This window comes from Chaetodon trifascialis, chromosome 16 (assembly GCF_039877785.1).
Source record: "Chaetodon trifascialis isolate fChaTrf1 chromosome 16, fChaTrf1.hap1, whole genome shotgun sequence".
Taxonomy (NCBI): domain Eukaryota; kingdom Metazoa; phylum Chordata; class Actinopteri; order Chaetodontiformes; family Chaetodontidae; genus Chaetodon; species Chaetodon trifascialis.
The window spans coordinates 1,895,469-1,923,294 of record NC_092071.1 but is presented as its reverse complement, the minus strand read 5'-3'; the positions used below and the strand labels follow the sequence as shown (position 1 = coordinate 1,923,294).

At 44.6% G+C, this 27,826-nt stretch overlaps 1 protein-coding gene across 1 annotated transcript; it reads right to left on the bottom strand.

Moving 5' to 3' along the window:
• Positions 1 to 1,227: 1,227 nt before the first annotated feature.
• Positions 1,228 to 27,698, bottom strand: tlcd3a (TLC domain containing 3A). Its single transcript, XM_070982381.1, has 5 exons — positions 27,387 to 27,698; positions 19,254 to 19,340; positions 16,734 to 16,953; positions 10,616 to 10,711; positions 1,228 to 8,798 (listed from the first exon to the last, which is right to left on the bottom strand). Exons 1-5 carry the CDS (start codon positions 27,506 to 27,508, stop codon positions 8,493 to 8,495), a joined length of 831 nt encoding a protein of 276 aa, XP_070838482.1. The 5' UTR covers positions 27,509 to 27,698; the 3' UTR covers positions 1,228 to 8,492.
• Between the last annotated feature and the right edge of the window lie 128 nt (positions 27,699 to 27,826).

Below are 27,826 nucleotides of genomic sequence, written 5' to 3'. Positions count from 1 at the left end.
ATATGGCTCTCTGAGAGTGAGGAAGACAGTCATGATCCGGTTTATTCTACCAGCAGATTTAAGCACCATTAGTCCTTTTATACTTTCACTTAGACATACACAGATGATCTTCAGGACATCACCTCACAGGTCTTTCACACAGTCTTCAGTCCAGCAGCCGAGCAGCTCGGCCTCAGACGTCAGATCGAGCCAGCAGCGCCTCTAAGTGGCCATGACTTCACATTACATCTGAAAGATCACCTGAAGGCACCGTGACACTGAATGTGCTGAGACAAAGAGAGGAGCTGCATGTGAGCCCTGGGTTTAAATGACCTGTCAATGCTAAATATTTATGGGATGACTGCAGCAAATAATCAGCCTGCATGATCTGATTTCTCCTCATGATATATTTGGGATTATTAAACCATAACTGAGATTCTGTCTCTGAATGGTTTCCCACATCTGCGATTCATTCATGTATTTCTGGTGCCTAAAGGTCACTAATTATATGATAGCTTATTTATTTAAAATGTGCAAAAACAGATGAGTAAAATGACAATTTGTGTTTTTTAGTTGGACGTTTGCCAGGTGAGGCGACTTTCCTGGAGTCTCTGCTGGTTGCCTGGACTTTGTTCAGGCTAGCTGTTTCTGCCTGTTTCCAGTCAGTATGCTAAGCTAGGATAACATCTGTTGGCAGGAGCTTCATATTCTGCAGACATGAAAGCGAGCATATCCATCTTCTCATTTAACTCTCAGCAAGAAAACAAACAAGCAGTTCCTAAAATTTCATACTATTCCTTTAAACCAGCAATGACTGATCTGAATGGCCACTTGGGGGCAGCGCAACATCATCTTTAAGTTGATATATGACCTCATTAGCAATCAGTGGCTTATTTACATCACAGCAGTTAAAGAGAGTCTGGTTTCTGCCCCCATGATGAACATATTTACTCTCTTTTAGCTCTTTAGCAGCTAAATGCTCCACTATGTCCACCAGCTAGTTGCTAACTGTTGGGCTAACTCAGGTTTTTAGAGCTTTTTTGCCAAAGAAAGCGGAAAAAAAATGCTGTGAGAGTGAACCAAAATAGCGAAACACGATCAGCTAACAGTAACACAGTATCAGGCTACAGAAAGTGAAACATGAATATTTAATGTTACAGAGAAATATTGAAGATTTCAAGACAAAAAAAAAAAAAACCTGTCTTCTACAGATAACAAGGAAAACAAAACAGAGACTTGTTCAAAACAGTCTATCAAATCAATTTTATTGAATTTTAAAGGGGTGCTCTGAATTCACAAGTTGCAGCTACAGTACATAATTCCTCAATCAACACCTTTAAGCTATTTCGTAGAACAATCCAGTCTCTTGTCAGATTTTCTCAAAAAGGTCAGGCTACAAAAAAGGACAGATGCATCAAATCTGATATATATGTATGAAAAATTAGAACGCTATCAAAAATAATGTGGGGCAGGAAGTGTTAAAGGTTGTGAAGGTGCTGCATTTAAGTCAGTTACACACCCATAAGCAGAACAGTGAGTGATATGAACAGCAGGTCAAGATGAAACTCCAAAATCTGCAAAACATACACGTCCTCCAAACTGACAGATGAAAGGTCTAAACAACAGAAACACAGCAAACAAATTCAAAACTACAAGAAATCTACTCGTCAAGGGCTTCAGCCTCCGATGATGAACATCCTTTCAGACACACATTATGGGCTTCGCTTGATAATTTTAAAATATAGATTAAATGCTGCAGAATATGAAATACTACAAAACACCAATATAAAGGCCTTAACTTCAACAGAATCAAAGGACAACTTTTATTCTCATTCCAGCGGTAAATGCATAGCAATTTGCTTCAAACAGCTTCAACCAGTTGAAATATGAGATAATTTTGAAACAATAAGACGTTTCTGGATGATTGCTGTGAACACCAAAATGACTGAAACAGATAATCTTCTTCAGGATAAGATAACGATGATGATAAACACGATAAATACAGCCACAACCTGTAAACACTGCCTGCCGACTTAGCTCTTTCATACCGAGTTTTGTGGGTATCACAAATGGATTTTTCACAAGGCACTGGAGACCAAATTTGGTTCGCTGTCCACAGATCAAAAATCAGTCCCAGCATGCAGTTTCTGCAGCGTAAAGATCCAAACTCATCCCAAATCTGATCATTTCAGAACCTGAAGCTGCGTTCACATCATGTCAGAGGAGACAAACATCAAAACTGATGATCGTGGTTTACAGAAATCACTTCAGAGGATCTTATATTCTGTGATTCTCACTGATCATCTGTGTAAACAAACGCACCAGGGATCAGGTTATCGATGCCTTTTGATCAGGCAGTCACAGATTCATAAGCTATTGCCAAGATTTTGCCAATTAGCATGGCAGACCACGCCATGGACCCCGGCCAATCATGGCTTTGCATCCACATTTAACAGGAAATGAGGTTCATGGACCGACTTCACTGTTCCACAGGCCGGCGAGCGCCCACATCATCACTGACGTCACGTCTTTGTCTTCACGGTTGTGCATGAGAAGGTGATCAGTGACTCTGTGGGTCGCCGAGTCAAACTGTCTTTGGTCTTTTAGTGGATCACTGAGTCGTCCCAGCTGATGTGGTGCCGTCTGATCCCTTGTGTCAAAGTTACTTCACCCTCCAGCTTCAACATCCAACATGACGTGAACACAGCTTTCACTTTAAAACCTTTATTCAGCTTTCATCAAAACCTGCTGACGCCCACCCCCAGCCCAAATCCTGGACTCCCCAGGAAAGAGGGGCCGACCCTGAATCGATGTGTGAATACAAAGCAGCAAACTCTTACAGAAAGTGTCGTCGGGGGCCGGAGAGATCCCATTCACATCAACAATCCACAGAAAATGAGTGTGACCTGCATATGAGTTAGCTTTATACTGTTAGCATTCAGAACGATGGGAACACAGACACCAAAGCACCACAGCTGACTACTGTGCGCTTTGCAGCCCCTCCAGATGATATGTCATCATTTTAGACTGAAATGTGATCAAAGTAGTGTTTTTCACTACAGCTCGGCTGCCAACAACTCGAAGCCATCATTTATCATTTCCTCATCTGTTCTTAAAGCGTTTCTGATAAGGTGTTAGCATCCGACATCTGACTCAGGAGGGCTGTCGAGGTCTCACGGGAGCAGAATTGAATAAATTTAGCTTTAAAGAACAGAAGCTAGCGTCAGAGGATGCCACTGGTTTCCAGTAACACTGAAAGATCAGTGACAGGAGCCTCAATGTGGTGCAGGCTAGGTCTATGCTAACGTATTAGCATTGTGCTGACTATCACTTAGTGTTTGATAGGTGTGATATTAAGTGCTAAAATAAATAAAGCCTGGAGTTTATGCTAACTTGATCTTAACAGTGTAAGATCAAGCATTTGCATGGATTTGTATGTGATTTTGTGATATCAAGCGTTAGCATGACGCTTGCTAGCACTCAAAAGATAAAGTGTTAGCATGTCTGCAACCAGTAAACATATAAAACTATGTGTTAAAGTGATAGCAAGCAGAGTATTCTCAATCAAAATCAAGTTAGCGAGATGCCAACAACTGTGCTAAAATGTTAGCACCAAACCTAGCGTGAGATATGTTAGCTTATTATACCTAAACAGTGGAAGATAAAGCATCTGCATGGACTCATGGATAAGTGTGTGACAGCATGGGGCATGCTAGCACTCAAAAGATAAAGTGTTAGCATGTCTGCAAGTGAAACGTTAGCATGGAGTGAAGTCTGACTCAAAATAGCGTTAGCAAAAAGCTCACTGATGCTTAACACGCTGTAGGCCGTCTTCCTGTAGGTGAGACGAAGTGTTAGCATGGCCTCTACACCCACTCAACATAAACATGATGCTAAAGTGTTAGCATCTAGCGAACGGTCACTCAGAGTAGTGTTGCCAATAAGAAAACTATTGCTCCAGATAGAGCAGACCTATGCTAACAGTGCTAGCTGGTGTTATTCTGGTGTCCATGTTCCCATTCAACAAGAGTCAAACAATTCTAACCTTACATACAAGTATAAGGAATACAAAGCATATTACATGTTTTCTGATGTGTTATGGGTAAAGCAAAAGGTTTATCAGTATGATTATGTCGTTTCACAACCAATGCGCTAAAATAATGAAGTAAAATATCCCAAACAGGAGATTTAAATCTAGAATCAACATTAACAGCTGCTAAATCTGTATTTCTTCCACTACGTCCTCAGAGGAAACATCCATCGCAAAGCCGACGTGTCGGCGACTCTCTGGGACTCAGAAAGAGGATAAGACTGGAGGGCAGTTGTTTTTAAATGAGAAGTGGGTCACGGCGTCCACAGCACGTCGAAAAGAGTGAAAATCAAATGGATCTCGCTTCTCATCACGACAGTGAGATGAACTGAAGTGCCAGACAGTCTTTGGTTTACCAACCCTTAGAAGCTCGCGTCTCACGCCACGTCCGAAAGCTTAAATAGAAGAAAAATCTAAGGAAAAGCATCATCTAGAAAAGAAACAGCATACCGTTCTAGATGTGATCATTCAGTCTCACAGTTTCACCTTCTTACAATAAACCTCTATACACACAAAACTTCATCAAACCCTGAGCAAAGAGGATGAATTTAAGACTTTCTACATTAAGAATCTATCACCTGTTAAGATACGTGTACTCTGCATGCCTTCACCCGTCAGCGCTGGCAGGTTTCGGATCAGATGCTGTTTATGTGCAACATGACTGCATGAGGCAGTGATCCGGATGCTCCAGATGGAAATAATGTGGCTTGTCTTCCCTTGGCTATGAACCTTACGAGGGCTGGACAGTGTCGGTGCGGCGGCCTCTGGGCTTCAGGTCAGACCGATTCATACCGCAGTCAAAAGAACGATGACTGTGATCTACTGAGGAATGTTTTCTATCTTTATGATTTCAGAGCTAAGCCGAGAGGCCGCTCTTAAAATCAAATCAAATCAATGTCAAATGTGCCAGATGTTTCTGTAACTATCTGTGTGAGTTTGTGTCAGGTGGAGCTGCACGAAGCGAGTTTCTGAACAAATAAAAAGTGACACAAACAGGCTCGACTTCAGCGTTAAGGAACGACGACTGCGCCTCGAAAAGTTTGGTGTCATAAAGGTCGTCTCTAGCGACCGTTAATCTAATCTGTAGCATTCTTTAAAAAACAGCAGATTAAACTGATCCCAAAGCTTTAAAACTGCCAGTTTTTCAGTGTACTTAGCCGCGGCTGCAAATGGAGATATGTATGTATGTGAAGGCAGGAGGCGACACAGGAGATGCCCGCCTGGTGCTCCTAATCCCAGCTGGTCCTGGATGTAAACTGCTGAGTGGACAAGCAGATAATCCTGACGACAGATGGCAGCAGAGAGGAGGGAGGGCTGACTCAACGCTCTCGCAACTTCCTGTCGCTGCAGAGCAGATGAGTTCAAACCGGTGGCTGCGGACAAAGATGGACGACACGACTAAAACACGCCGCTCAGCCCCTGGTGGGTCAGAGGAGGCCAGAGGAAACCACCGCTTCATTTATGGCTCCACATATCCAGAGACGAGTGGATGGAGGAGGCTGAGAGGACAGGGAGGACAGTTAAAGAGTGAGACAGTCCGGTCAGCAGTGGACCGAAGAGGTCTGCGCTCTGCCGTGCATCTGAACCCAACCAACAAGCCCATCAATCAGCACTCCTGACTGCCTCGTCCTCACGCTGCTCCTCAGCCAATGAGAACGCTCATCACCTGTCCCCTGCACTGCTCCGACCAACCGAGCGTGGAAACCGACGGCGAGACCCCCGAACAGGCAGACAGAGCCCACGACAGCATGGGGCGGCCACGTGTTAAAGCAGCTGAAAACCTCGATTTTTATCTGTAATGATTTAAGAATTCACAGAAATGACTTTGATCCCGTCAGAAAACCGGACAAAAAACACGTCTGTGAAACTTCTGGAAGAAGAAATGACACAAACGTCCTCACGTGAGTGAAAAGTGGAACCATGAGCATGAAAACACACCGTCGCTCACGTCATCCCACTCTGCCTCTGCGGCCGGAGTCGGTCTGGAACGGTGACTGTCAGCTAATGTTTAACGTTTACGTCACCTGACTGCTGCTCAGCGAAGTGACGTAAACGCACAAAACCATCAGAGAAAGAAACGCTGGAAACTTTCTGGATTCCAAAGCAAACATGCCGGGCAACGAAGCTGAGGATCACGCAGAGTGGGTTTCATTCAATCTGAGTCAAACTCTGCAGCTGTAAACTTGGAAAAGTGGTAAAAGCGGTCAATACACTCTGAAACTGAATTCATCGAAACACCAGTGAGGTACATTTGGAAGACCGGCGAAGAATTTCCAACTTGAAAAGGGAGGTGAGATGGTGCGTTTGCGGCGTGAGTCCCAGAGGAAAACACAGCAGAAACAAATGAATGGTCCCAGAACATGTGAATGAACGCAGCGGTGAGGCGTGACAGGAGCTGACATCAGTGTGGACACATGCGCCGCAGCAGCCTCTTTTGCATAGATTGAATTTGCAGGACGTAAATAAAAAAAAGGCCATGGATGCATAATTACTCTGTAATTCACTGTGAAGCTCGAACGAGCAGGAATATCATCCGAGGATCTGAATGAACCTCCGGGTGCAGGCGGCAGATGAAGCGGCACTCTCACCAAAATAATATCCTCTGTTTCGTCTTCGATATGAAGAAATAAAAGCGTTGATTTTCTCTCATAAATGTCTTTAAGATAAACGTCTTCATGCAACTGTGACTCCAAACAAACAAACAAACAAACAAACAATCGCTCTGCATGATAAAAAATGGTCCTCTCAGGTCTAACTGCAAAGTCTAAATACAGATTCAAGCTTTAAAACTACTTTCTTGGTGATGAAACTAAAACGATGTAAATCTCTAAAAACATGATGTACATACAGGTGTGTGCAGCTGACACACACGTGCTTATAAAACACTTCCTGGATGTCACCTCCTCTAAACATCCGCCTCCTCGCAGCCTCGATGTTTTGCGGCTCAGAAATTTCGACCCTCTGTTCCAGTTCGCCTTGAAGAGCCTCTGCTCACCTTATTGCTCTGACCTTGGCCCTGAGTTTGTCCCACACGAGGCGTCAGGCGTCCTCCTCAGCGACAGCCTCGACGTCTGACCAGTGACCCTCAAAGACTGCGACGTCCCTCAAAGAGTCCCCCAGCTGCCCCGCGTCCGCTCTGCTGTTAGCATCGTGGCATTTCTAAACGGAGACGGTGTGTTCAGAGGATGAATCTGTGAGCAGAAAGACACTTAACGGACCGTCTGCTCGGTGAAAGTGGGTTAAAAGCTCACATACGCAAACGCTGCAGAGCTAGAAGAGATTCAACAGCTGAACTTCTTCTGTCTTTGCACTTTGTAAGTGAGTCACTGAATCCTGTGACAGAGGCCACACCTCATCCTATCATGGCTTTATATCATCATTGAGACACTGAGAGCAGTCTGCTCTGTATTTTTCTGAAGGGGATTCTTTGAGCTTTGCAGTATCAGGCTAAAATTTAAAAAAATAATCCAGCATGGAGATGTTTCATGCCATGCATTTCATAAAAAATGAAAGCTTCCCACAACTGAGGTAATCCCACGTTGGTGCCACTGCTCTCCAACTCTGACACTGGATCATCTCGCCAAACTAAATTCCTGAAAATGCTGAACTTTGTTAAAACGCAGCTTCCCGAGGACACGAGTGCAGCGTTGATCTGTGGGGCCGGGTTTGCAAACCGATGCCATGACGACATGCTGCACAGGAAACTACCAACACATGATCGGGGCTGAAAAGTCCGAAACTATCACATTTACAGGATTTTAGAAAATGTAGCTGTTTTTAGCTCTCACATGTGGATGAGGTGACGTGTATTCCTGCTAATACTGCCTGGATCTGCATACCAACCACCAATATTCCTAATCCCTCTTGTCAGTGTGATTAGTGAATAGATTGGACACATTACAGCAAAGCCATCAAAATAAATACAACCTGTCGCGACAGCCACTCTCACACACACACGCTGTAACAGACCTTTCCAATCAGCAGAGGCTGTAAACACAGTAGGAGTCAGAGATAAGATAATGTCTCTCCACGGGGGCTCGTCTTCACTCACTGCTGCTTCTCCTCCATGTTTTTCTCCCGACGAAGCAAACATCTTTCTTCAGTGTTGTAAATGTTAACAGACGCAGTGTAGCACTTCAACGAGATCCAGGCAAGAGCCGAATCCAAAAAAACAAACCCAAATCATCAAACTTCAGTAGTAGAATCGGATCAGTGGAGAGGTCCACTTAGGCAGCAGATTTGTAACGGAGGAGTTAAAGTGTTCGGAAAATGCCCAGGAGTTGTGGGACGAGAGCAGGCAGTCCTGGTGTACTACAGTACAATGGTGGGGTTTGAAATGTGTTAAGTCAAACTAGTGCCCTTGCAGGAGTACTTGCATTAGTAGCTGAGTGTGCGGCTTGAGCGAGCAATCGTGAACTGGGTATCAATCGTCCTTAGAATTGTCAGTGACAGCGGCCGCAGGGGGCGGGTCGGACGTGCGGCTGCGCCGGTACAGGCGGTAGCCCTTTCGGCAAAGCAGGACGAACCAGTAGAGCTGCGGCGCCAGGATGCACAGGCTGCCCAGGTTGGCGGACAGCGGCAGGTGGAAGGGCACGCTGTAGAGCGGGATGCCGTAGTGTTGGCCGTACACCCAGTACATGTAGGGGAAGAGGGTGATGCGGCACATGAAGAAGGTGAGCAGTACCATGCAGCCGTTGGCCTTGTGCAGCCAGCAGTCCTGGAGGCTGAGCTGGAGGAGGAGACAAGAGAGAGGATTTAAAGGAGACACGGTGAAATAAAAAAGAAGTTCTGATCAAGATCCAGATCTGTTTCTCTGCAAAGAGGCCCAGAACCACACGCACACACCTTTCAGCAAGTTAGCATGCTAATGTTAGCATGCTCAGCTTCATCTTCACATGTGATTCTATGAGTTTCTTCTTATCTTTGGTGTAAAAGACTGCGTGGTCGACACAACAGGAATCAATAGGAACTGACTGAGAGCAGAGAGAACGTCTGGCAGTGCTGACCTGGTCCAAAGGAGGGCTGCGTCTCTGAAGACAGAGCAGCAGACGAGCTTTGCTTTGCTCTTTTCCTCTGCTGACACCAGATGTCAGCAAAGGCCTGAAAGCCCACGGCCCACTGACTTCACTGGGACACACAGTCAGACCCTTTCATCCTTAGATTATGGCCTTTCTGCCTCTGACTGCACAGCACTCGTGTTGTCAGGGTGTACAGCGGGTTGAAACGCCCTCTGCACGCACTGCTGTGGACGGGTTAGCGGGCGGTGAGCGAGCAGTGACGGAGCCTCTTAGCTGAATACTTCTGACTGACTGAAGGTTTTTCTTTTCTGGTGATCCGTGCACCTTAATTATTGATGGTACAGTGACAGGCTACATCCCAAATGAAATGGAGATGCTCAGGTTTTTGATGATGCAAACACTGCACCTGAGCAGGAGCTGTGAAGAAACAGGATGAATGACTTTCTGTTCCTCAGGGAGACTCACAGCACTGTGACTCTGCAGGACTTAAGGTCATATCACATGTGACGCACCGCTGATGTATTTCTATCATTTGCTTTGATGGATTCACTGACAAAGCTTTACTTTCTACCATGAAAGTATCATGTCAGACCCAAAAACAAGCACTTGCTTTGCACATATTCCCACTTTGAGATGGTATATTTTGCGCAGGTCGGTCGTTTTCTGCTGCAAATTTCCATTTTCACTGCAACAACATATACAGCACAGAAAACACACACAATACTGCCAGCATGCATGGAAACAAGGCAGGCTCACACACCTGTAAAGCTTTCACTCGTGCTCAGTTTACAGTGAGGAAGTTGGCAGTTTGAACTCTTCTTAGTCATTTCTGGAACAATCAGTCTGACTTCAGACGGGCTGACAGAACAGACAGCAGCTGCTCACTTCCAGCCTGCTCGTCAGCTGAAAATGCAGATTTTATCATCTGAAGATAGCTGGCTAATTAAGCTAATGCTAATTCTAGTTTAAAATGCAGTCTCCAGTTGGCTTTTTAATGTGTCTCGCTGACTTAAATGTGCACTTGATGGTTACATACAGCTCATGGCATAACAAGACTAAAGCTGAAGCTGTACTTCCGAGGCAAACATCGACATCCTCACCAGCTGATGGTGTGGACAACATGGACATACAGAAACAACACTGCTCTTGTATTGCAGCGTAGAGTCAGTCAGTCCTGTAAGCACGATAAAGAAAGTTTTAAGATGAGACTGATGGACGCAGTGCTGTGAAAGACAATGAGTTTGGCTGCCAGATACAGCAGGACTCTGATATGTCAGCTTTCGTGGAAATGCAAACCCTGACAGACCTTGGACAATCGCTGCTCGTTTAGTAAATGATTGCTGAACTCGGCTGTATGGTGGCTGACCTGTCTGACAAACTAATGGTGGCCAGTCGTGTGATGTTTACTCAACGTCCCAAAACCTTTGGCTGTGGGGGTTTTGGATAGAAAGCGACAGCGTGTGGTCCCTGACAGATGAATGACTTCCCGGTTCGTGCCCGGTGAACGCACATGTTCATGCTGTCTCACCTGAATAAGTATCTTCCCCAGGGAGACGAAGGGTGTGCTGAGCTCCGTTAGAAACAAACAGCCGATGAAGAAATCCCCCTGGTCCCTTCTGAAGAACTGTGGACAACCGGAGCACACACACAGTGAGAAAACAAACACGAGGAAGGGAAAACACACAGCTGGCATTCAAGGACAGTTTCTGGGACAGTCTCGCTAAAGAAGCGCTCAGAGAGGCCTCAGAAGACGTGGGAAAATATCAGGTTTGGAAAAGTTTACTCGGATACATTTGGACTGAAGATGCTGTTAGCCAAACTATCAAACAGATGTTGACCTTTCAGTTCGAGCGAATAACAATCCTATCAAACACCTGACGGTGCAAAGCCTCTGAAACAGCGCTTCATCCACCATGTGACTCGAACTCACACTGAGGTCATGACATGACTCACGTGGTGGTTGGTCCTCTGTGAAACCTAAAACTTGATCTAAGGTAAAGAAAACTAAATCAAAGCTCCCTTTTGCTAGTTTCAAGATCTGCATATGTACTAGTTTGGTAAGAGTAGTTCAGGATATATGATTTGGATTGTGATATATAAGATGTCAGCGTCTCACAGGGTGTCGTGTGATATTTCCCAACTTCAAGAGTTGAGGAGGATCGCCTGAAAACCCCAACAAACAAGAGACCACTTCACAATAAAGGAGCACGGGCAGAAGAGAGCTGCATGGCTTGGCTCAGTTTTGGTGAAGCTTTAATTTGGAAAAGCCTCTATCATCAGTTTGAGGTGTCCAGTCCAGAAATGCACTTCAGAGCATCAAGATCCATAAGAACAATCTTCATCAACACCAAACTCAACCATGTGTGAAACTCTCGAGGTTTCTTTGTACAATCCCAAACCACAAAGGCTGACGTCTTATTTTACCACAACTTCAGGATGGTAGGATGGCAGCAAGGGGTGGGCCGGGCCAGAGGAGGCGGCGGCGTCCTGTACATAAGTAATGAATGAAGCTTTCAAATATTGACCAGCGGCACAGTGCTGCGCAGTTAGAGATGCCATCCTAGAATAGGTGAGTCAGGCCAGATGGATAAAGAGACTCCAGACAAAAGACAGGCTCTGGCTGGTAGCCTAGCTCGCTGTGCGCTGATGATGAATAAAGCATGAGCGGCTCCAGACGTGGCCTTGCCATCTGCCCATGAAAGCATGACTGAGACCACAGAGGGGAACTTTACACCACGCCTAACGGACTACCTGGCTACCTCATCCCACCCCACCTGCCATGTGTTACCTTTGTCGACGTATGTTTTAGATTCTGGAAGAGGCGTAATTTAAACTGTGCTATTTTACCTGTCAACACGTGTTCAACACTCACATACCTGCTGAACGACTGTGGATTTGAATGCGTCTTGTGTTTGCCACACAAAGCTTCTTAAAAATGGCCACTTGGACAGTTTTCGTACTTAATTGTGATGCGAGATATTCCTGATAGAAAACGTCTCTACATCCTTCTTAAATGTGCGAAAACTGGCCTGAGTTGTTACACATCACACTCTTCTCATGCACAGCTCAATCTTCTCGTTTGTCTCAGGTATCACACACTGTCCACCTGGAAAAACCCAGTAATCCTGACGAGGTGTTGATGCAACACATTGCACCGTTATTAAAAACCTGTCTAAACACAGAGCGGCAGCGTAACGAGCAGGTTGAGCAGGTGACGACAAACTGCTTACAACAGAGCTCCTCTGCAGTCATATCCCAGTTCTCCCAGTGTGGGGTATTCTGAGGTGTTCCCAGGTCAGTGTGTCGAGGTCTCCTCCTAGTTTGACTTGACCAGAACACCCACAGAAGGAGGACTCTGACGACCCGATCTGATGCTCAACCCATCCCAACTCTGAGCCCCTCAGTCCGTCTCTAAAGCCCAAAAACCTTGTGAATTACATATTTCTGGCCATGATCACGTTTGCTGGGTCACATCCAAACCTTGTGACTGAGGATGTACTGACAAACCTTTTTCTATCCTGGTAGTGATTCTGGTATGTACCTCGGGGTATCTGCCCGTACAGAGTACTGATCTGAAACCAGAGCGAGAACTTATTCAAATTTACAGTTGAAAAATGGAGTTGGCGTCCCAGCAGGACTCAACAAATGTAAAACACAGCAGGCACAGTGACCATAATTTGGGGGTTGGTAGATGCTCAACTGAAATTAAAACTTCAGGCTCATTTTCCAACGTGTTTCAGGTGTGGGGTGGGAGGAGACTGCTCACCTGGGAGGGCCAGCAGTTGTATTAGGGTGGCCTTAGGATGACCTAGGCCCCCCGGCCCGCTGAACCGGCTCAGTCTTGAGCTGAAGTCTTAGCCTGTTCTGAGCCGAGTCTTTGGAAGACTTAGTTCTGAACAGAGCCGCTCTCAGCAGCAGTTTGTGCTTGAGGTTCAGCTCTGAGAGCTTCTTGGTAACGTCCACCATGAAGGTCAAATCACACAGACACTTTCTACCACTGAGTTTCACATCAGGGTTTCCTTCACTTCTGTGAATTATTCCAGACAAATGGACACTTTGGACAGTTTGACTTTGTTAGCAGCTAGCTAGCAGCTCCACAGCAGCTACAAGGCTCTCCTTCTGAAGGAGGTTTCACCTTCTTAGCTGTTAGCTCGCTCAGCACAAACCTGCCTGCAGAACACTGTTTCTGTCACAATGAGGTTGGTGAAAGCTGCTTTTTGGCTACCCAAACTCTGCAGAAGAGCGTTAGCTTTAACTAAGTGCATTTGTCTATGTAGCTCATCCAGTTTAGCTTGTTTGTAGCTGTAAATACGCCTTATAGATTTGGCTAGTGAGCGAGCAGGCACGACACTTGGACCTTTAAACTGGCACATCCACATTGATAATGGGATTATCAATTAATGCTTTTATTTAGAGCTATGACTTCCCTACTGTGACATGTCAGAAGGCTTTGTGAGAAAAAAAGTCTGTTGTTAAGCGTAATCAATTAACCAGCGTCATCTACAGCTAAAGGTTGGGTCTGTTCCTCGTCCTGAACGTCACTGTCCTTTAATGGCTCGCTGGATAACTCTGCCAGCTCGTGTATTAGCCAGGCAAGCCGGAGTGGCATAAAGCTGATGAGTGTGGGAAGAGAAGAGGAGGAAGAGAGGGAGGGCTGGTGAGTTCAGAGAAAAGACAGGGTGGCTGCAGCTGGAGCTGAATAATGTAGGGTAATGTGAGCTCCTATTGCAACTGACTGCCACTGCAAACAAAGGGCCGGGTTTCCACTGCACCTGGCCTGCTAACCTGGGATCCTACCTGGAAAAGACAGCGGCTGCGTACCAACCAGCAGCCTGGAACAAAGTCCTGAACAGGGCTGCAGAAAGTTATCAGCGACTTCAATGCAAATATTTTCTGGTTTCCTCACTCCTCTGCAACAGTAAACTGAGCATGTTTGGGTTTCAGGAGGTCACTTTGACCTTTGGGAAACACTGACTGACAGTTTTCACCATTTTCTGACAATTTATAGACTAAATAATGAAGGAAATAATCCATAGATTGGCATAACTTCTCAGACTGTGTTAGCAGTGAACTGAGGTTTACCACTTCAGTAGTTTTTCTCTTTGCTGCTCTAAAAGTCATCGCGGCCCACTCCTCCTTCATCGCCTGCTTCCTCTCTTGCCCTCGTTTAACATCTGACTGAATATTCATCCATTCAAACGTTTCTTTCCATGCTTTAACTCTTTCATGAACACTGCAGAAAACATCCTCCACCTTTCAGCCTCTCTTCCTGTGCGTTCTTACTGCATCTCCATTCACAAAACTTACAATTCAAGGATGTAAAGAAAACAATTCACAATCATTCGCTGTCATTTGTTCAAAGGGACTAATCAGTAACTGCTGGCTCACTGCTCTCTGTCCTTTCCTGCCATTTATTCCCTGGAAGCCTGAAGACTCGCTGTTCCACACAAACCTGAACTTCATGGTTAGAGTTTGACTGATGCTTCAGTTTTTAAGAACTGGCATTTAGTCATAAAATGCACACTGGCTCATCAGTCTTCTGTCCTCGAGAGGAGTTGGACACGATTAATCGTTCAAACAGAGGTAATGGAGCATGCTTTAGGACAATCTTTGCGAGCCTTTTCTCACACCTCTGCACACCTGGCCAATGGCTGCATGAAGCTGGTATGATCAGCCGGGCTTCAAACGCAGTGAAAGTATACAAGATGCCTTCACCACACCTTCAGGAGTCACAGCGTGATTTCATTTGGACCTTTGACAGTCTGAAGTCTGTCCTAAAGGAAGGTCCATCATAATAGAAATGACATTATTTCTATAATGAACATAATTCACCTTCAGGATTTAGTCAGGCTTGTGTGCTTGTACTACTGTCTTTTCATAATAAATGAAATAAATCCCTCAGCATTTGTCTTTTCACCCTGTTCTTCCAAACTTGACTCCTACCAGGCCTGAAGCGTGCCTTCTGTGTGCCATTAAACCACAACAACATACTATCACGATAGTCACCAACTGTGTAGTTTGTTGACTTTTCTAAGATAAGTGATGGCCTCACTGTTCAAACTGACCTCGGTCCACACAACAGACCGTGAACTTCAGCATTAGCGCTGATTGTTCTGCAGGCTCGCATTGCTCATGTACACTTCATTACAACCTAGGTCTGTACAAACACTGTTTAAATTTTAATACCCGGTTATCCCATCATGACTGTTTCTGTGGCTTCTGTGGCCTTTCAAGCTTCTAAACAGGAAGCAGCACACTGTGAATCCCAGCTGACATGATAATGATGCTTTCAACCACCGGTTCAAAAAGCCACTGACGCTCAGCGACAACGATGATTCATTACACTGAGTTCAGTTTGACGGTTCAGTGTTAAAGACGAGCTCGAACATGTGCTGAAGACCTCTAATTACTACAATAAATAACATACAAGCAGCTTCAAAACATGTGTACTCTGAGAGCAAACAGTTAACTACACAGCACAGTGAGACAAGAGATTAGTATGTTTACACATTAAAGTACTTAATATGAGTATTTGACATACTGCTAACCACCTTCCAAAGTCGAGCATTTTAACTGAAACTGTCTTTCTTTCATATGAGTACAGGTTGAAACTTGACTGGCAGAGACATGAGAATCACTTGATAGGTAATCCATGACAACGAGCCACTTAAGTGATCAATGCAAGACGATGCAGCTTATAGCAGCCATTGATCTGAAAACAGCGCACACATTACAGCTCAGGCCGAGCGCTTTACTGGCAGAGGACAGTACCAAAACAACACGTGACTTCACTGATCAGAAGAGACCTTCAACTTTATGCAAGTTGATGTCTGTGCCTATAGAAAATAAACAGAGATCAATAACTGCCTGAGAGGTGGAAACACAGATTCCAAATCATTAAAGTAAAACATGCTTAAAAATGTTGAGGAGATTAACGAGTGCTGTATAACATGAACAGCAGTAATATAATCCTTTCAGCTCAGACATGCGCACCTAAATTCAGCAGGGCTGATTAATCAATTTGTCATTTGATTTATAAACTATCAGAAACTATTACAATTTCCCAAAGACGACACATAAAAATTCCTTTGGTTTGGTTGCGACCCAAAGATATTCAGTTCACGGAAAAGTTAAAGAAGAGCAGAAACACATTTCACATTTCAGAAGTTATTGTCTCTTATTTTTGCACAAAAAACTGCTTAATCCATCATTATTAAAATGGAGATCAGTTTGTTAACTGTAATTGATTAATCAACCATTGATTTAAGCTCTAAAATCACACAGATAATTAAAAATGCTGCACTTGCTTTTATCAGAATCATTGTGGACAACACTCAGTTGGTGCAGCAGTAATGAACTTTACAGCAGCTTTAAAAAACTCCAGCTCAAACATCTTCATTATTACAGAAGCTATAATAAACTTTAAAATGTTGTAAAACCGCTGTCACATGTTGAGATTCATGCCAGCTGTGTAAACAAAGACAGTGATCTGTGATGCTAATGGTTTTAGCCGCGGCTCTGCAGGACGCTGATTCCTACCTGCGCTGCCTGCATCACCTTGTTTTTAATTACTGGCCTTGACTGTTAACAACAAAACCTCGTAACTGCTGCCTCAGTCCCTCCCACCCTCCCCTGCCCCCCCTCACCAGTGTGACAGGTAGCAGGATGGTGAGCAGGGCGATGTGATGCAACACCAGCAGGAACTCTCTGCGGACGAAGGAGTTCACGGTCCTCAGCGAATGCTGCTTGTAGTCCTCGTGGCCTTTGACGCGGAAGCGGTAGTAGTGACTGAGATACATGGCGAAGATGTCGTACGTCATGTAAGGCACGCCGTACCAGATGACAAAGTAAGTGGCCAGCCAGTGCCTGAGGAAGAAAGACAGTCATGTTAATTATAATGTACAACGACTTCACCGTGTTTGCATTAGCGAAGAGATTCACTGCGTCAAAGCAACTCTTTCAAATCCTCCATCAGCGAATAACAGGTGAGTTACTCCAAACTGAACAATAAGAGTGGGGCAGGACGTCGATGTGAATGAAACAAATGCCTCACGGTCAAACTACAGTTTACATCCATGTCTGTCCAGACTCTGAATGCACGCAGTGAAGACTCAGAAGGAAGAGTGTCTGAGCAGATGTGAAATAGGGCCACAGTCTGCCGTCTGCTCCGGAGAGATGCTGCTGAATTATGGCCAGAAAAGTGTTTCTGCACAACATCATGATGTCACAGTGAAGCTGAACTTTGACCTTTAGGATACAAAACATCATCACGTCTTCATTTTATCTTATTAGACATTTATGTGAAATTTTGTCATAATTGGCGAATTAGTCTCATCAGTTCATCCTTGAGTCCAAGTGAACATTTGTGCCAAATTTGAAGAGATTCCCTGAAGGCGTTCCTGAGAAATCAGACCTACGTAAGGTCGACCCAAAACCATAATGCCTCAGCCGTCGCCGGCATGGAGCCATAAAAAGGTAAACAGGCCAAATAACTCAGCCGATGATGAGTGAGGGTTACTGACGAAGTATTGTCACAGCGTTCAGCGGCAGTTTACGGTGAACTGACTGACCTTTAGTTTCAGCAGAAGCAAACGCACAGACGCTCGTTTCACCTACAAGCCTCTCCACTCTAACATAAGCATGCAAAGGCTTTAAGGCAGGCTTATGTAAGCAGAGTATAATAAACAACGTGGATGGCTGCGGCAGTAATGAGCGCCGATTATGGTGATGGTTAATTATGTGGACAGACTGGAGTAAAGCTGCAGGGCAGAGCTGAGCTACTGACCTCTGACCTCTGACTGGGTTTTTAGCTCTTAAGGTCAGTGAATGGAGATTAGGGGCAGAAAGGCACAACAAGCAGATCAGGGTGGACTGAAGGCTGCACGAGTTTGTATGTGCCGAGTTGAGGGCAGAAACTATTTCAGTAAGCACTGAAACACTCTGCTCTTCCCCACATAAAGGTGAGGACCGCACACTTGTTCTGTGCTGCACCTTCAGACTGATCACACAGCTGTTTCAGGATGAGTTCAGAGTAGTCCAGAGGAGTCTAAGCAGCAATGATATCTGAACTAAACTGAACGCTAATGAGCCGTTCAGTAAAACATTAGAAGGCAGAGCAGGCGGAGTATTTCTGAAGGTTATGTCAGGTTACGTCCTTGAAGGGATAACTCCAGTCTATTACAGCTCTGGGCTTGTTTTTATTGCTTTAGGCGTCACTTCTATTTGCTCAAACAGAAACGAGACTTGAGATGATGCTAACTGCTTTCAGATCCAAGCTAAAGACCGACCTGTTTACCGCTGCTTTTAACTCCTTTACTTTTAAATCAGATTCATTTGTGATTTATTTCATCGTCTCTCTTCTATGATTGATTTATCATTTCTTTCTTGTACTTTTGGATCTGTACTCTGTAAAGTACTTCAGGCCGCCTTTGGGTATAATTGTGTTATATAAATAAATACGCCTTTGCCTTAAATTACATATTCACCAAAGCCAATGAGGCGAGAACCTCAAGCTGACAATCAGACAGGTTTGAAATAAACCAACAGTCTAATTATCTAAACCTCTTGATTTGGAGGTGAAACCAAAAGTGATAGTCAGGGTTCGACTGATTAATCGATCGAGCCAATATTAGCTCATCATAGAAACATCGGACTACAGTATCTGTCGGCTGGTAAGAAAGAAGGAACTGCATCACAGACAGGCCAGACACAGTGTGTTTGAGGCAGTTTTGAAACGAAGTTTATTCAAAGTTTTTTTTATTTTTTTGCTGTAGCTGCAGCAGTGAAGGCTAAAAGAAGTGACAGATTGTGATGGAGTATTAGAGTATTCATGGGTCTGACCGTGGAGCATGTGTCTGATAAGCTCCAGGCCTTGTGCACGTCACAGGGCAGCAGAACTGAGCAGCGCTGTGGAGGATTAAGCCCTGTGGGTGGAGGGGAGGGAAGGGGAGGGGAGGTGGAGATTAGCGGCCTGAAACTGGGCCTGCCCGGGTCTGGCCGCTGACTCTGTGGGATTATTATGCCTAGCATTAGCTTAGCGTCACACTTTCCTAAACAGCACGGAGAGGCTAATGCTATGCTAACACTAGCTAGAAATCAGGCGAGTCAGAGGTGTAGGGGTAACCGCTAGCAACCACCGTTTCATGATTAATGACATAAAGTCTAACCTGTCGTTAATGATGTTGCCCCGGCATGACGACACGACGATGACTCCTGCCGTGGTTGCCATGATGGCGTGGATGGAGGACACCAGCCTGAGGAGGAGACAGACACATGAAAACATGAAGAGAGAAACTGAGCCAAGACATTCATGAACACTCACTGATCACTCTGGACAGCGACAGACTCAGTGCTAGCCGGTCTGCCAGTGCACCACTTTGGCCTTAGATGAAACATCTCAACAACTGCTGGATGGATTGTAATGAAATTGTGCTCGGACATTCCCGACTCCCAGAGGATGAAGCGTAGCACAGTAACAAACTGCTGGTCTGCGCAGGTCTTCCCTTTCAACCTCAATGAAAACAAAATGCAGGATGTACCCACAGCTTTGCACCTTCCCATGACAGTAAATGTTGGGGATTCCTCTACTGGATAAAGCTTGATCTGTAAGTTATGACATTCACTGGAAAATAAATTTGGTATTTTTTTCTGACCTCCAGTCCACTGAAGGACACTGAACCCATGGGGACAGTTGTTGGTCGAATAACAATTCAGTCAAATGTACAAATAGTAAGAGATTAGCACCATGAACTGATATCCAATATTAAGAGACCAGTGTGTAGGAGTGAGCTATGATGGCCTTCACTTCTATGTAAAAACATGAAAGTGTTTGGTTTGTCCGTTCTGGGCTACTGTAGAAACATGGCAGACCCGCTCCCGATGTAGATATAAAGAGCTCATTCAAAGGTAACAAAAACACAACAGTTCTTACTTTCAGCTGATTTTACACTAATGAAAACATGAACATTATGTTCCACTTCTGCCAACACATCCTCCTAAATCTTACACACCGGACCTTTAAATGAAAGTCAGATCACTTGGCAAACAAATCCATGTGATTGATAGCTCCGTGAGCGAGGCACAACCTGATTAATCTGGGTCAAGGTTTTAAAAAGAGGCCCTTCAGGTGAACGACTCCAGCAGTCAGACCTACAAGCTGAGTGCACCATCATGGGATTAGCACTGCTGGGCCTCGACTTTCCTGGTCTATAAACAGACCTGTGACATAGGAGACCTTGGTACATCTCTATTTGAAGTGTCAGTGTGTGAGGTGGCGTAAGGCATACTCAACATTCACAGGCGTCGCACCTTAAGAGCGTACTCACAACTAACGACTTTCTGGCCTTACTGACTGATGCTGTGGAGCTGTACTGAAAACAAACTTGCTGAATGTCCAGCATACAGCCAGAGATGCAGATTTTTTTCTCCACTGGTTCAACAGAGTTGCTTTTTGGCCATTTTAAACAGGCCGTTGGATTACATCACCGATTTGTTCAAACTATGAATGGCTGCTTTCGCTCAGAACGAGCTCGCTCTCTGGCTCTTCTCCAACTTGGCAGCAGTGACAGTAAGCTGCTCTGAAATCAGAAAACATGTAATTCATTCCCCGACACTCACAGCAGCCATAAGAGACAGTCGGCCCTTTAACACACCACTGCGCTTAAATGCTGCTCGGTTTACATCACCACCTACTCATCACCACCTACAGCGATGAATGGAGGCAAACACAGGTTACCTTGTGAAACTGCATCTAGTGCGACACTCAGCACTCAGGCCTTGCTCATTACAGAGGAGAGGCTTGTGTGGGCTAGAGAAAAACTAATTCTCATTTCATACATTTTCTTGTGCTTTGTAGGCCTTGTTCAGGATTAATCCTGCACTATGACAGGACTTAACAGACAAGGACTCTCAATTTCTACCACCAGAAATAAATCATGTTTGCATAAATACCCCTGTAGTGCCACATTCTTTGTACTACCCTTTTCTAGATAAAAAAGGGGATTGTAGAAGGATTCACAGGGTTTTAAGATCCGGATTGAACCAAAAAGTCAGAACCAAAAAATCTAATCTAATCTAATTTACCTTTGACAGACACTTGTCCCTGATATCTAAACAACGAATGACCAAACTTACTTAAATTGTCACACAAGTAGTACTCGAAATCTGATGTCCGGTCGGTCTGTTGGAGGTCGCGAGAGGAGGAACCTTTTCTACTTGGGGCACTGCTCAGTCTGTGTTATAGTTCAAATTACACTGTTACACAGTGATATCTCATAATATAACAGACTGCCATGAAATTCACTGGGCATGTTCCGCTTTCACCGGCCACATGGTATTTCTTCCAGGACCACCCTCAGGACAAATCCTACATTTCCAGCCCCTCCGCTGTCAGGATCAGTAAGCTGTTTGTCACGTGAGGTTTCAAACCTTTTGGACCTTAAGATCTGAAAGTGACCTGATACTTAGATCCTGAATACTGTCCATCCAAACCGCTGCCTGCCTCAGAAAACACATCTTTGCCCTGTAAGGACGATGATGATGCACCGCATGATGGGAGCTGATCCTCATGGATCCCTGCTGGTATTGGACACACTGCCACAAAAACCAACCAATATAAATGGACCCTGACCAGAAGAGATGAGAGTGAATGTCACTTGGAGCCGGTGCGACTCAGGTCAGGTCCCAGCACGCAGGAAGCGAGTGGACCTGTGAATTCCCCCGGCGCAGGAGCATGAGTCGTGTTGTAAATAATGACGAGTTTTACAAGGCCAATAAAGACGGCCTTCTTTCTCTTTTTTAGTAAGTTAAAGTGTGTTGCTTACAAATGGCAAGACTGAGAAACAAAGAGTGCATTTGTGCAGTTTCCTGCTTAAACCTGCTGCCACCTCACACCAATCTCCATGGGAATGCGGCCATGACACTGGCATCGGCGAGGCGACCAAGGCCACATGACCGGCAACTACCAAATGACAGGCCCGAGCTGGAAAAGACCTCTCTCTCTCCCTGCTTCGCCTACAAACTCTACCTACCCCCACACGCACATTTTACCCCCACGCCTCGCTGCCTTCTAGGGCTGTATGGTCGCATACTCGATCACAAGACCCAGATTTTACACAGCGCATTCATTGTGTGTCCGGCAATAACCCCCTTTCTCTCTGCTGGTGAAAGGTTGGTGGGGTGAGGAGCGTGTGGAGGGGGAAAAGGGAAGAATGCCTCGCTGCCTTGTTCGGCAATGTTGTCTTTTCTTTTCCTGCTGTGTCAGGCCGGCGAACAACCTCAGCTTCCCTTTCACTACCGCTAAGTCTTCCTACTGACGCTCTGCTTCTACACGGACCGCTCGCTCTTTCATGTTCTGTCGCACGCACTGTCTGACAGTCAGGAGAGGTGGGCTGTTTTTTTTGCTCCTCCAGCAAATGGGCTACGTAATTTGTGGTTCCACTGGCGCTGCAGCAGAGGGAAAGAAAAAGTGACAGCAGAGGCAAAAAGAGCAAACAGGGTAAAGTGCATTTCACGGCAGGAGGGAACTCTCTCTCTCTCTCCACCCGTCAACGGCACAGATGGATGCAGCTCCATCCTTAACTGTACTGTTCCTTAAACACTGTGGTGGTTTAAATAAACAGTTAGACAATCAACAGGAAAACATCTTGTTAGTTTTGCTTATCAATTATTTTTTTCCCAAAATGGGACAACTTTCTAAATCTGTTTTATATCTTTAGAAATTTAGAGAAATTCTGATCAGCTTCTTTCACATTTTGTAATCTTCACAGATCATTATTTGCAGCTAACGGTGGGTGAACTTTGGCCTCTTGCCTTATGATGATGATACGGCAAACAATCCATCAGCATAGGAAGAAAAATACACATATTTTAGAATCAATCCTGTTGGATCAATTAAAACACACTTCCTTCATGCAGCTCAGAGCAGCAATAAGATAAATATTACCTCTGACAAACAAACTGTTTAAAGCATTGATTCCACTCTGTGTGAATATTTAATGCTTTAGATTACGGTGTCATTGCACCGCAGTGTCAGGTGTACTGATACTACTTTGTACACTGATACTCAGTACACATCACATACATTTACCGAGTTACAGTGAAGAATTAGCACCTAATTTACTGTGTTTTTGCAGTGATATTCATATGAGCTTAGGTTGTTTGGAGGGTGGACATTTGAGACCCACTGTATGAGTAAACAGTGGTAGAGGAAGCGCATACAGAGAGCAGTTCTTAACCATCTGAAAGTCCTTCCATTACGAGTACTGCTGCTGCTGCTGTGTACAACTTTAAAGGCATATGGAAACTGCAGCCACGAGACTCCAAAGCTTAGCGTGTGCCGGCTGATGCTGAGCATTATAATCTGTTGGAAGTCAAGTGTTTCCTTTGAAGTAGGTTAAGGCCGCACCTGATCCTTTTTGTTGATTTCATATTCGCATTACTGGTGCTTCTCAAGGATCACATGTCAACCAAGTAACGTGGCCAGTACCAGTATTCAGTCATGACGGTCGTCACTGCTGACCCTTACTACCCACTTCTCTCTCTTCCAGACACACAGGACGCATAAAGGGAAGTGGGGAAGTGCAAAGGGCATCTCAGGCTGACGGTAGTCTGGGATGCCCAAAAACAGCCACTGGATGATTTCAGCTGACACAATTAGTCAAACATTAATCAACTATGATAGTCGATTAATGGTTTAAGACCTTTGGAAGCACAAAGGCCAACGGTTAAGCAGTCACAGCTTCTTAATTGTGAATTTGCTGCTTTGCCTTTAACACCACACGTTTGTTAAAAACTAATAGATTAGTCCGTAATGCAAATAATTGCTAGCTGCAGCCTCACAGGTGATAAACACTAACACGGCCTTTCCTTTGTCGCCACCCTCAAGCCAGAGATCCATATTTTTGCATTTAAGAACAGTAAAGCTCTCTCTTTTTAATCCTTTTAACAATCCCGTTTTGAGCTTTGCAGCCTCACAGCTCACCGTACTTCTCAGTGATGTCAAACTAGATGCAAAAATGGAGAAAAATGCTTCTGCTGTGTGTGTGTGTGTGTGTGTGTGTGTGTGTGTGTGTGTGTGTGTGTGTGTGTGTGTGTGTGTGTGTGTGTGTGTGTGTGTGTGTGTGTGTGTGTGTGGATTATCTTTTTCTGTGCTGACTGAGGATTATTCTCACTTCTTATCAACAATTTGTTGTTTGTAATACTGATGAATTTCACTCCATTGAATACACTTACAGTTTAATGAGCAAGCAAAGGGTTTTGCACGCATCCTGTTTAACCAGTATTACTTTAAACATCATGGCCGAGAAAACAAATGCAGCCTTTGAGCAGCACAAAAAAGGACGCATTCCACCAATTTTACACATGCACAACAGTTCACTCATCACACTGCTCGGCCTTGAATGTGGCTTTTAAAGCGAATTCACGCGGAGCGGCATGAATGGATGCAAAGACAAAACCTGTGAAAATATTTCAGTCGAGCAAAACGTTGGCGCTAATCCGGCTCTTTATTTATCTGCTGCATGAACATGCGGAGACGAGAGGAAAATGGAGACAGAGAGAAGTGGACTTCCTGCTGACTTCTGAAATCAGATGTCAGTTACAGGCTGGGCTGAGCGCACACACACACACACACACACACACACACACACACACACACACACACACACACACACACACACACACACACACACACACACACACACACACACACACACACACACACACACACACACACACACACACACACACACACACACTGCTGGCTATCTCACAGCTAATGTTCAGTTGGTACATCGGCTGTTTGAGGCGGTCAAATTCCAACCACAAAGCCTGCGTTACACCATGCAAAGAGGGATTAATGAGGGATGCTATTGCACTGCATTGTGGGAATTGTAGGATACACTGTTTTAAGAGCTTGACCCTTTCTAGTTTCTCAAGTTAATGATGTTTTATTCTGTCCTCCAGCATTATGTAAGAGTCACACCACATCCTCATCTCTTTAACCCCAAATACTGCACACTTTCACTGGGTCTTACAGCAAAACAGTGATTAAATAGAATAATATAGAGGAAAGAAACATCACACAGTCTTATTAGACACAGGACATTTCAACAGCTACACTGGGACCTCTATGACGTGAAATCTGGTGAATCTGCTGAAACTGTTCCACTAACTACAAGTATTTTTGGATGCATATGTTTCAGGCCCAGGCCAAAAAACCATCTCAAAACTCTATAAAGGTTTGCAACAAATGAAGGGCAGCTCATTGCATGTAAAGCAGAAATGGGAAAGGGAAGGAAATCTAGCTTTAAGCGAAGAAGATTGGGAATATTTGTGTGAGATACAATGAAAAACTTCAAACTCAACATTATGGAGAGAGTTTTGTTGGAAAACCCTCATCAGATTTTTTTTATCACTCCAGGTCAAAAAAGACATGATACCAATTCATCAATATGTTGGAGACAATGTGGGTGCCTGGAAGCAAATCATTATCACATATTTTGGTCTTGTGTAATATTGTTGCCTTTCTGGCGGGAGATCTACAACATTTTGAAAAAAGAGTTTCAGATAGATATTACTTTTGAGTTTGTGTCATTACGTTTAGGAGTTTTACCATCGGAAAATGTATCCTCTAATGACAAATACCTATTTCAGATACTAAGTGCTGCTTCTAGAAAAGCTATAACAAGAAAGTGGCTAAAACTAGAAAAACCTTCACATCATTGACATCATTTATAACATCTTCAAGATGGAAAGAATTACTTTGGCTATAAGATTAAAACAGGATCTGTTTTTGAGAAGGTGGGAAAGATGGATTAGATATGTCACTCTGGTCCGTCCATCCTTTGTATAGATCGTATATCCATCTCCTTTCTTCATCTATGTTTTTCCTTTTCAAACCTTATGCATCAGTATATTTAGTTCATTTATTTATTTAGTTATTTATTTATTTTTTGGTATAACAGATGTGCACCCCAGCATTCTTGCTCTAAGCCAAAGGAGTTATGTTTTTAATTTTTGTATGTAATTGATTTCATCTGTGGTGTGATTGAGAGAGGACCAATCATCCCTAACTGTATATCTTGTGCAATTGTGGATGTCTTGCTGGATGAATCTATTGTAATGTACAGACAATAGGAGGTGATTGGTGAATTGTTAACCATGAAAATCATAATAAAAACAGAACTGAAAAAAAAAAAGAAACTGTTCCACTAAAATCAAAGACGCTAACACGATCCAAGCTTGTGACCTGCGTGGCAGAGCAGATACAGTAGAACTGTAAAGACTGGTTTAGTGTGACATCCCCTGAGGCGTGGACGCCTGTGAGAACAACATTATCCGTTAGATGAGCATTAGTAAAGCGGTGGAAGCTGCGTTCAGGAGTAGAGTTCAGTGTTTTCCAGGGCATAGCTAACTCAGCAGTCGGCCCTGACCGGAGCTCAGAGGAGGATTAGCAAGAGTGACAGCGTATAAATGAGCACTGGACTGAACTGTGCACATGAGGGCACGTCTCTCTCACACACACACACACACACACACACACACACACACACACACACACACACACACACACACACACACACACACACACACACACACGCACAAACTATATTAATTATTACTACTTCGCAGCTCAGTACCCCTGAGATGTTCAGGCACAGAGGAGGAGGCTGCAGACCCAACGCTGTAATTTGTTTGTTCATGAATGTGTGAGAGCACATGGATCAAGATCAGCTTCTGGCTCGTTCACGTCCAACAAACATGCCACTTCCTGTGTGGACCAGTTACAAGGCCCCCGGTGGATGCAAGGTTTTAATGATGTCCCAGACCAAACTGCTGGATGTGGACCATCGTGACAACATGCACGTTAGCACTATAACGGTGTCTTTCAAAGGCAGATCATGCTCATACACAGATGTGACTGAACGTCTATGAAGTGCATTCCGCTTTGGTTCACTGAGGCTTCATTGACTTACAGGGTTTCTATATTCCTACAGGGGCCCATAGTTTTGCTGTGATAGCTCTAAATCATCACTGTAAAGACTCTTTGGGGATTACAGCAGCCATTTTGTAGTAATAAACTTCAAACCGTAAAATGCCAATTACAGAGAACAAACATCTTGCTAATGCGACGTAAATAACAGTCATCGCGATACATTAAAAAACGGCACTTTAAGCTAACTGAACGAGCAAAAACCGTTACTAGCTTAGCGCTAACACCGTGAGGTCAACCGAGGCTCAGAGCCAGGTGCTATGTGTCAGGTTAAATCGTGAAAAGTGATGAATTTAAGCTAGTTTACCTCTCGCTGACCAGCACCACGTCGGCATCGCTCCAGTGTTTGAACACACACGGCAGGATCCTCCTGAAGGCGAAGAAGAGACCGGGGAAAACTACGGCGCCACAAGCTAAAACTTGCAACATCCTGCCTTGATTTTCCTCTAAACCTGCCCGGGGACCTGACTCTCTCCCTCCGCGAGTTTCGCCCGCTTACACGCGGTGGTGAGGCATTTTCGTGAAGCCGGGGGTCGGTGTTTTTCACCGGGAACAGTCCGCCATCCACACACACTCACACACACACTGCTGAGACTCAGCAGCAGCACCACTGCCGAGTTAAATTCACGGAAATACACCGAGCTTTGTAGGGCGAATGTCAAAATAAAAGCGCTGATCCAGCGCCGGAAAGAGGGCAGAACTTCCGGTGAGAGGCTTCACAAAGCAGAGGCGGTAGAATCAAAAGAC